The sequence below is a fragment of the Eretmochelys imbricata genome, chromosome 4 (genome assembly GCF_965152235.1).
Source record: "Eretmochelys imbricata isolate rEreImb1 chromosome 4, rEreImb1.hap1, whole genome shotgun sequence".
Classification (NCBI taxonomy): Eukaryota; Metazoa; Chordata; order Testudines; family Cheloniidae; genus Eretmochelys; species Eretmochelys imbricata.
In genome coordinates this window covers 17,383,917-17,394,433 of record NC_135575.1, presented here as the reverse complement: position 1 = coordinate 17,394,433, position 10,517 = coordinate 17,383,917, and the positions used below count along the sequence as shown (strand labels likewise).

The window sequence follows — 10,517 nt, the reverse complement described above, 5'->3', positions numbered from 1 at the left end:
CCAGGACTTTGAGATGCAGTGGAGTTAGTGGTAGGCTGACAGCAACTAGAATTAAATAAATTCATGGAGAATAGGTCCATCACTGACTACTAGCCAAGATGGCCAAGGATGCAACCCCATGCTCAGGCATCCCTAAGCCTCCAACGGCCAGAAGCTGGGACTGAACAACAGGGAATGGATCAATTAATAATTGCCCAGTTCTATTCATTCCTTCTGAAGCACATGGCACCGGCCACTGTCAGAAGACAGGCTACTAGGCTAGGTAGATCATTGGTCTGACCCCATATGACTTATGTAATGGCGTACAAAGTCTAAAAACATTAAGGAAAGACTGAGCAAAAGTGTATAATTAGCTGATCTTATTTTCTTTGGCAAAGGAGAAGCCAATCTGGGATAGGAATTTTCTTAGTTGGAGGCAACAGAAAATTTTGCCTAGATAGGTTAGGTTTTCTCCTGTGATTAAATCAGAACTTAGTTAAGCAAAATCACTATGTAGAGCCATTTTAGAAATCTTTTAAACAATTATCTAGTAAGTTACAATTCATGAATCAAAAACAGTATCAAAGTCTAGTTAGCTAGGCTCTTACTGGAGACCCAATCTATAAAAATCTAGCATATAAAGGACACCATTTTCCTTTAAATTTTTCAGAAAAGCCTTAAATAGTCCCTGTAGAAAAGTTTCAGACGAAGCCAGTTTTCAGTATATAGAGCAGCTGATATAACTTTACTGAGAAGTCTTAGATTGCAGTAGATTTACACAAACAGAAATACAACTGCTTTATTTTTATTCTGAACTGAAGCAAAACAGTAGGTTTAATAACCTTTATCAGAGGTTGGGTTCAGAAAATATCTTGTTGGATGTTAAGGCCTGCTGTAGAAAAAGCAAGACTTCAATAGACAGTATTTGTATCAGAGAATACACAATAAATTAATATCCACATGCATGCTACCTACAGAAAGTTACATACACAATGTAAAAAAATACAGTCCTTTTTTGTTCATTTAAAGTTAAGATTTTTCTGTACATTTTTAAAATTTACATTTTTTTATACATTTTGTAAACTTTTGTATAAGTTTATAAAACTGAAAGCATAACACATTTAGGAACTTACGTCCCCATTCACATCTGCGCACCATACTAGAAAGATGTTTACTTCTACAAACGTTAAACTTTAGCTTGTCATTTTTTTGCCCCTTCATTTTTACATTGGCACTACCACGCATTTACGGTTATTCTACGGAGTGAATTTCCTCATTTGCTAGCTGTCCATACTCGAGTGACATGCAATCATACTAATCTGTGTGCTTGAACAAAAATGCAAAAAAATGACCAAGTTTCTGCCATTATATCAACCACTTTATCAACTTCACATTTACCTGACGTTTCTGCATAATACCAACTCTTCTTGCACTAACAGCTTTCACATAAGCATGCAAACCAGTCTGATTATGGATTTAGTCATTTGACAGTGGAAGAATACTGAAATCAACTACAAGGGTTAAATATTTAGAGGAATGTAAATTTACCAAATTTAACATGTTAATACTTCTAGTCTAATAGTATGAATTGACATGTTCACACTAAGTTTTTAAACATTGAAGTTCATATTATGAAATTCAGCATAAGCTTATCTGCATTAGTTTAAAATGAAAATGCTAAAATAAACCCTGGCACATACATACTAGACTATCATTCATATGAATGGGTTTAAAGGTATTTAAGTCTATATTCCTCCCAAAATAGATCATGCATACTCCTGATTAAAATCTTTGCTTTTTAAACTTAAGGAATCCTTGTTTAAAATCCTTAGAGTACACCATTAAAATATATAATTTTGGTTAAAATACTTCCTGCCCCAAAAGAAATGAGTACAATAGAGCACATACAACCTCTTTTCTTGAAGATTGTGTGCGCACTCTAAAGCGGTTTTACCATTTGAAATACTAGCCCATTATGCTGTGAGACCGAATTCAGCAAGGTACTTTTCCACATGCATCATTTTACTCACACGAGTAGTCCACTTCAACAGGACTGTGTTTAAGTATTTTGCTGAACGGGCACCTAAATGGCTGTTTAAATCAGAATTCTAAAAAAGGCAGGCCTTATAAGCACTTATGTATTCCACAGCAACTCTTGCCTGGATACCACCTACTCATTTATTATTGCCAAGAAAACCTATGGTACATTTAAAAATTGTACTCTAGTGCAATCAAATTGCTAAGACTGACAGTTGAGAGCTTTTCATGTAGATTTAGGTTTGAGGTCAAAGAAGAAGTTGCCTTCTAGATCACTAGGAGAACTGCTAAGACTTTCTTCTCCACAGCTCATGTCTTCACAGGAGTCTTCGCTAAAAGAGAAGGAAAAGTTATTTGTAATTTACTCAAGTAATGACGACTACACAAGCAGCCATGAAGATAGCAACCTTTATTTTTTTTTGATCCCACGTTTTCTCATTAAATATTTTGTGCCTATAGACTTATTGAGTTGCTGTGGAATGTCAGGTGCCAACGAAATTCAAAAGCTCTTCATACTTTTAGTTCTACAGAATTTCATTCCACTGGGAAAGAGATTTCAAAAATATTAGAAAAAAAAGCTTGTATTACTAGTTACTGTGCTCCCAATGCTCAAAGCACAGCATATTCGCAAGCGTTGGACCTAGTTTTTAAATCCACTAGCATGATTATGCTACCGCTTATTAACTAACACGAACAGGCACTGTACGTCTTATTACTATATTTATACTGTTGCGTGAAATGGCACTGCTACTAGTTTCTTTAAAATGTTTAGTATCGACAACCATCCAAGTTACTAAAGGTTTTATACGACTGCCATTTAAGTCAACAGATGTAGGATCAGACTGCTGTGCAAAGAACTCATCTAGTTAGGGACTACTGCATATTGTAAAATGGGGCCCAGCAGGGGCAATCACTTCCACAAGCAATTACATGGACCCAAAACTATGCAGGGGAACCCCACAAACTCTGGGGGCACAAGGACACAGGTGGTGCCTCATCAGCATCTGGCCTTGGAGCCAAACTGCTCCAGAGACTCCAGCCAGTAGGAGCAGCCAAACACCTTTCTACAATTTTGACTCGACTTCCTTTGCCCTGTGTTGATTGGCAGTTTGCTCCAGCACTGTCCCTTCCTCTCCTTCTGCTGTCCCTCACCTTCCCTTAAATTTGATTCCCAAACATGCTAACTTTTTAGCTACAGTCCTTTAAGAAACTGTTGAAACAAAAATTAACATGGACTAAAGTGACAAAAAGCCAACAATAAAACTATTTGTTTATGGAACATTTGGGTTGCAGTCCTTAAAATTAAATTTCTGGGAGCTGCTAAGTCAGATCATGCCACATGACTTCAACTGCTTGGGAAAACTGAGGTGATTTTCTAGTTACCCAAGCAATATATAGTTTTGGAGATTTAAGTCAGTTTGGACGGCAACCAGAAAGACTACACTTCCTTAAGCAACTGTTCATGCAAATAAGAACTACTGAATCAAATCTATTTTTATGACTACATGTCACCACAATGCTTGCAGAAACTAACAAATCAGTGAAAACCAGCAACTTAGGAAATGTTACTTACCTCTCACTTTCATTGAAACATCCAACCTCTGGTATAGTTGGCAACTCAGGAACACTGCAGTAACTATTTTGTAGATTCTGGGCTGTACGTCTTGAAACAATCCAAACTAACTTCTTATGATCTGGTTTGCAACATTCAGGAGAAGAATAATCTGCTAGGCATTTGGAAACCAACTCTCGCCAGTAGAGTAAGTCACTATCACTTATCTTAAAGAAAAAAAAAGTGAGAAAAACATCTAATTAGTTATACTGCAGACAGTCTAGAATGAGGCCCCCTCACCTTTACAAACATGCTGGCATGTAAATCAAGTGATATGCTGCTGAAGTAATGGACTAAAAAGTCAGTCTTTCACTTTTCAAATTCAGCTCCTTTAGCATGGCCTAAGACAATCTTGTGCGATATAGCGTGAAGCTGACAGTTCAAATAAAATTCATGTTGCCTTTAAGTTAAAGACAGGTTTAAGCAAACGAGCCAGTTAGTCCCTGCCTCATAACACACAATGCATGCCAGTATAACTCAGGACCCTGAATCTTAGGATTTTCACACAGTAACAAAACGGTAGAGTTATCTGTTATACTATTTAATGTCTATTAAGAACATTAAAATTGTATAGTGACAATGGATTTTATGAAGGATGTCAGACAAAACTATTCAGAGCTAGGAAATATGAAATAATTTCTCCAGGGCTGGGATCATCATCATTTCAGGTTAAATAAATCTGGGTATATTTGTTTGTTGTAAAGTCTTGGTTTTATTGTACACTTAAAGTTAAGACAAAAGCACTCAGCTATACTAGTTTCACTAATGCTTTTAAGACAATACCTTTCACTTTTTCTATATATTTAACATCTTTAGTGTGAGAAGAAAAAATCAACAGGTACATTTACATAGACCACATTTTAAGTGTCATGTTTAAGCCCTTTCCATGTAAGAAGCAGGACGACAGGGGAGCTTCCTCGGATCCACATATTTAAGTAGACTGGGTAAGATGAAGAACTTAACAGGTTCTTAATCATATAAGCATCCAATAAGACCCTGCTATCAGATTGCTTCTTGGTAAAGAAGAGAGCGCAAAGTGTATTCATGTAATTTTGTCTTAGTGGTATGGTATGTTTTACACCTCAAGATGCTAAGGGGAAGGGTGCTGGTATTATCCAACATCTTATGGTTGTGTTCAGGATGCCCATGGTTAGGAAAGTGGTACTTCATTATTCAGTGCTAAAGCCAACAGGTAAACAAGCCATTTAAATTAGTTTACCTTTGAATGCTTTTGAACACGCAGAACAATTTCAAACAGCTCAATGGATTTTAAAGTCTGAACTTCCAGAGTGAGAAGACACAAGGCCAATATGGATGGCTGGAAGTACAAAAAACACACTTAGCATACACAAATCAAAATCCAGTTATGAATTACTAAGCAAAACAATTTAAATGTACATACTTTTGCTTTAGAGAAGACGAATCGGCAGTTGCAAGCTTTCAGCTGTGCTTCCAATTTGTCAAGGTTCAGGATTTCTTTCCTACAAATAAAAGAGAACAACATTTGTACTCAAGTAAAAACTAAGATTAAAAGATGGCGATTTTTAAGCTAAAGTCAGAATTTAATGAGACTTCTAAAAGGGGGGAAAAGGGTCTTATAACCATGACAGATCATTGGAGATAATGGTATAGGATATAACTACACTTACCTTTCTGAGGTATGACAGAGTACAATAGTATGGTACAAGTGCAAAAAGGTTAAGGCAGTAGTAGCTTTAAATTCAAAGTGCAGTTTTTCTGAAATTATTTTTTCCATCCGTTTCAGGTCGGAAACAGTGCATTTACATTGGCTAATCCGGATGACATCATGAGTGGACGGAATATTGCATTCCTCTTCAATGACTTGGGAAGCCAGTTGAAAACAACAGACTCCAATGCAAGATAAATGCTTAGGTTTCACCTGAAAAAAAAAAACACACACACATTTATCAATTGTTACACCTGTGACAACCTAGTGACCCACATGATGTTACTATGGAAGTACCATGTTTAAAAGCCACACAACCTTTACAGTTAAACACGAAGCATTTCATGTTTTAGGCTGCAAATTCTTTTGGGTAGGACTGTCATGAATGTTTGTACAACACCCAGCTAAACAGAGATTTAGCCTGGTTGAGACCTCTAGGCACTACTAAAATATAAACATTAAGTAAAAGATTTAGACTGCATTTACTGGTACATGATGCCTGTCTAACCAAATCCTATATATAAAATGCACTTTGTCAAGGTAGTTTCACTAGAAAGGTACCTGCAAAGTGATATCAGTATAACAGAAAAATAAGGAAGAAAATTAGGAAGAAAAAAAAAGTTCACTAATGCAAATCCTGAAATGCACAACTTCCAGAGGCCATGAGGGGAACCAATTCCATATCTGAGCCCCCTCTACTGAGAATAGTCCAGCAATGCATTCTTGAAGCAGTTCCACTGGACTATACATTAATATTACATATAGGATGGCCATAGTTATACAGATTTCTCATTACTCCAAGATTAGTTTGCAAAATATTGTGACTCATCTTATTTCATGAACATTATAGGCTTTTAAAGGCAAGAACCAGAACCATATTTTTTGTTTACCTATGTAGAGTTATGTGCAAAGTTATGATAACATATAAATATCGGATAGTCACTCTAAGAATCTTATCTGTTGTGAAGTGACCTACCCACTTCTGATCTAGGAAGTAGGAGCTATCACAGGATGTTGCTAACCAGGACACAGGAATTACAATTGTTTATTAAAGAATCTCGATTGTTTTTTACCTTCGTTCAAAGCAAACCTCATGAATGTAAAACTAAACGGAAGTATGCATATTCAACACAAGGATCTTTGCCATAGTAGTACTTCTTCCCCATTCAAGATACCTTCATAAGAGCCAAGAATCTGTCCAGAATGTTGACAGCCAGGACAAACGTTTCAGTTGTAAATCCAAAAAAACTGGTCAGACTCCACAGATCTTCAACCTTGGCATTCCTTAGTCTTGGACATAAAGTGTTTTCATTCTGCAATGAAATGAGCAAAATCAGCATTTACCAACACTATATAATGCAGTGTCATCTGTTTTAGAAGTAGGCAAGCAGATGGCAAATAGTCTCTTAAAAGAACTACACTGTGAAAACAGTGGATTTTTTAATTTACCGAACAGGGGGTAAGTTATCCTACAGAGCCTCACAACAAACCCACGGTGTTTGGACTGAAGGCCAAACCTTCTAAGTCAACTTAGTACAAAATCCAGTATAACCACATTTATAATATGCATTTGTTTTTAAAAGACAATTGTTACCAAAATATATATATAAACAGAACAAGCCCTGACCTCAGGGTGTGGGCAAAGGCTGCAGAAAAATTCCTGTATTAAATGGAGTTCCTTGTACACTCCACCAGAATGCAAAAATTAAACCCATTATGAGCCCTGCTTGTATTGAGGGACCACTGTAGACATATGATTTGTAGACATCTAGATACGGGTGCCCCTGGAGCTACCTGTGGGATAATACAGATTACTCATCAAAATTTCTCTTTATAGTATCCAATTAAAGTATTCCATATTCAGCTGAAATTCAGAAAAGCTCATTGGGTCACTTCTACGGAGATCATTAAAATATTAAATTACATGGGATGACACTTCACATGTCTTTGGTTAAATGTATTTTCGAAGCCCATTACCCTTAATTATCTGTCTCCACTGCCTAATTTGTCAAGATACCCCAGTAGTTTACAACCCCAAGAACTGTTCTAGTTGTTTGTACAGTGCTTTGAAGACATAAAGCACTACAACGTAAGCATATCATTAAAATCTACAAGAATCCAACAATAGCTTCTGTACCTGAAGGCACACAAGATAGAAACATTAACATTAAAATAAGTTTCTTTACCTAAGCTATTAACTTCATATTGAAATCAGTGGGGCTCTGTACCTGCTGACTGAGTTCAGCGGGAGTCTGCCCAGTAGGATTAGGGCATTAGACCCCAACTCAGGAAAGCATCCCTAGAGCCTTGCAAATCTGCAGCTATCCACAGACCATTTTTGTGGATTACAGATGGAGGCAGATCCAAATTTTATATACTAGAGCCCTGCAAATCTACAGCTATCCACAGACCATTTTGCAGATCACAGATCAGATGCAGATACAAAACTCACCTTATTTTTTTTAACTAGTTCTTCTATTAATGAAGATATCTAGTGGATTTAAGTGTTGGAATTTAAAGACAGTTCACGGCACATAATATGTGCATTTATTTTAAATTAAAATACCTCCACAAACACATAAAAAGGATGTTTATATAGAAAAAAATGATAATGGGATTTTTAAAGACATGTGTTTCTACTGGTATTCAGTTTCCTACAAGTTTGTTTCTATAAAACCCAAGTTGTGTATTAAATCTGAACTAACAGCATCGCTTTGCTTTACTATTTATCTTCGTGTACTGCAATTCCCTACTGTAAAACTACAGCAGAGCTTTTGATAGTTACACAGCTAATTCTCATTGCAATGGATCAACCTCATGAATGATTAACTCTTCCACCCCTAGAGTCAAAGCTCTCCTCCTGTTCCTCACCTCAGCAGTGCGCTCAATCAGGCTCAGCCCCTTCTCCCGAGGTTGAAACTTCAATTCTTGCTCCAAATGTAGATTTAACTGCTTGAACAGCCAGAAAGCTTCATTGCTCATTTGTTCTTCAGCCCCCAAATCCTTCATCTTAATAGGAAAACAAATCTCAGTGTTAGGTAGCTTGCCACTGAATGAAAATTAGACAATAGAGTCAGACAGGATCTACAGACTCAAATACCAGTGTGAAACATTCCAAGTCCAACTTTAGCAACACTTATTCCCGTTGTCTTGCCAATGAAACATTCTGTCTTCACTTGAGAAAAAGCTGAGGGTGGTGTACTTAGTCCTACCCTTCTATGGGGAAAGGAGACTGGGATGAATTGGGAGAAGATGGTGATATACACTTCCCACCCTGAAGAGGGAGGGGAGAGAAGAGAGGAGTCGCTCCTGTGACAGTGTGGGTGGGTTTGGCAATTGCTGTTGGGTTTGGGGTGTTGTCTCCTACACTGACCCAGGGAGATCTCTGACCTGATTTGTTATTAAACAAAACAATAATACTGGAGAGGGACCTTCAGCAGCAACAGTTCAATGCCTTACAGAAATTAATCACACTGCATTTCAGTTAGGTGGTTGGAGACACACAATGGCTTCTGGACACTCTCTACTCAAAAAAAAAAAAAAAAAAACCAAAAAAACAAAGCCAGAAGTACTTGTGGCACCTTAGAGACTAAAAATTTAATTGGGCATAAGTCGGAGAACACTTCAACCTCCCTGGTCACTCAATTTCAGACCTAAAAGTTGCAATTCTCCTACAAAAAAACTTCAAAAACAGACTCCAACGAGAAACTGCAAAATTGGAATTAATTTGCAAACTGGACACCATTAAATTAGGCTTGAATAAAGACTGGGAGTGGATGGGTCATTACACAAAGTAAAAACTATTTCCCCATGCTAATTTTTCCCCTACTGTTACTCACACCTTCTTGTCAACTGTTTGAAATGGGCCATCCTCATTATCACTACAAAAGTTTTTTTTCTCCTGCTGACAATAGCCCACCTTAATGGATTAGTCTCCTTACAGCTGGTATGGCAACACCCATTTTTTCATGTTCTCTGTATATATATCTTCCTACTGTATTTTCCACTGCACGCATCCGATGAAGTGGGTTTTAGCCCATGAAAGCTTATGCCCAAATAAATTTGTCAGTCTCTAAGGTGCCACAAGTACGCCTTGGTTTTTTTGCCAGTACAGACTAACACTGCTGCCACTCTGAAACCTCTCTACTCAAACCATCTCAAGGTTTAATTTTTGCCAGGCTCTCCCCATCTAATCTAGGTATGTTTTAGAAATCACTGAACCAGTACATTGAAATGATCAGGCTCTTTATACACTTAAATTACCAGTCACCCACCATGGCGTTCGGGGAAGGGGAGGGGGGGCGTCTTTGTTCAATAACCGAAACTTATCACAAGGAGAGAGGAGGAGAGGGAAAGAGAAACAAAACAAAGGGAGGTGGCTCAGCAGCCCTAAGAAAGCCAGACCCACTACGGGGCAGGAGGCACTGGGGCAGACAGCTCTGCCTTCGCACAGTGCCCCGCACAAAGGGGTCCCGACTAGGGTGCCACCAGTTCTCAGACACATAAGTAGCCCCCTCCCCCTCTTCCCAGCCCCCTCCCCCCCAAGCCGCAACGGCTCCCCCTTCCTGCCAGCGACTGCCCCAACCCCCCCTTTCCTTTTCCAGCCCCTTTCCCCCCAGCAACAACGGCTCGCCCTTTCTCCCGCCCCCTGCGACTGCTCCCAGCCCCCCCCTTGCTCCCCACCACCAACGGCTCGCTCCTCCCCCCCCCGAAAAGCTCCCCCCCCCCCACCAGCCGCAGCCCCTCCCCCCGGCCCCCCACCGCTCCCGGGGCGGCCCCTAATACCTCTCCGCAGCGCTGTTCCCCCCGCGGCCGGAGAAGCGGGCCCGGGGGCGGGGGGGTGAAGCGGAGCTCGGGGCGGGGGGCGATTCCAGCCTCTTGTCACCGCAGAATCGCGCAGCGGCCCCGATCCCGGCCCCGCATCCAGGCGGCGACCGTCACCCGCGAGCGGCCCGCGCAGCCCCGGCCGCCCGCCACGCCCCGCCCCGCACTCACTGCACGGGCGGCGGCTGCAGCAGCGGCACCATCGCCGCCGCCTTCCCCGCGGGCGCCGAGCGAGGGGCAGCTGAGGCCACAGCAAAATGGAGGCGGCTGGGCTGGCTGGCTGGCTCTCCGTCCCCTCCGCTCAGCCCCGTCACGTGACCCGCCCCGCCCCCTTGTTTTTGTTTCTCTGGAGTCGCAGATGTTCCCGGGCGGAGTGAT

At 40.1% G+C, this 10,517-nt stretch overlaps 1 protein-coding gene across 1 annotated transcript; it reads right to left on the bottom strand.

Moving 5' to 3' along the window:
- Positions 1-768: 768 nt before the first annotated feature.
- Positions 769-10,297, bottom strand: CCNG2 (cyclin G2). The gene is made up of 8 exons (XM_077814916.1): positions 10,101-10,297; positions 8,187-8,324; positions 6,491-6,628; positions 5,278-5,528; positions 5,031-5,109; positions 4,848-4,946; positions 3,590-3,795; positions 769-2,348 (listed from the first exon to the last, which is right to left on the bottom strand). The coding sequence occupies exons 2-8, from the start codon at positions 8,322-8,324 to the stop codon at positions 2,243-2,245; spliced, it is 1,017 nt and encodes a 338-aa protein (XP_077671042.1). The 5' UTR covers positions 10,101-10,297; the 3' UTR covers positions 769-2,242.
- Positions 10,298-10,517: the final 220 nt, after the last annotated feature.

Bases quoted from the DNA above. Each gene is read 5' to 3' on its own strand.
- CCNG2 (XM_077814916.1), bottom strand. From the start codon at position 8,324: ATGAAGGATTTGGGGGCTGAAGAACAAATGAGCAATGAAGCTTTCTGG. The intron at 6,629-8,186 runs GTGAGGAACAGG...ATTTCATTGCAG, and splicing joins TGATTGAGCGCACTGCTGAG to AATGAAAACACTTTATGTCC. The intron at 2,349-3,589 runs GTAAGTAACATT...CTTCTCTTTTAG, and splicing joins TGTTTCAATGAAAGTGAGAG to CGAAGACTCCTGTGAAGACA.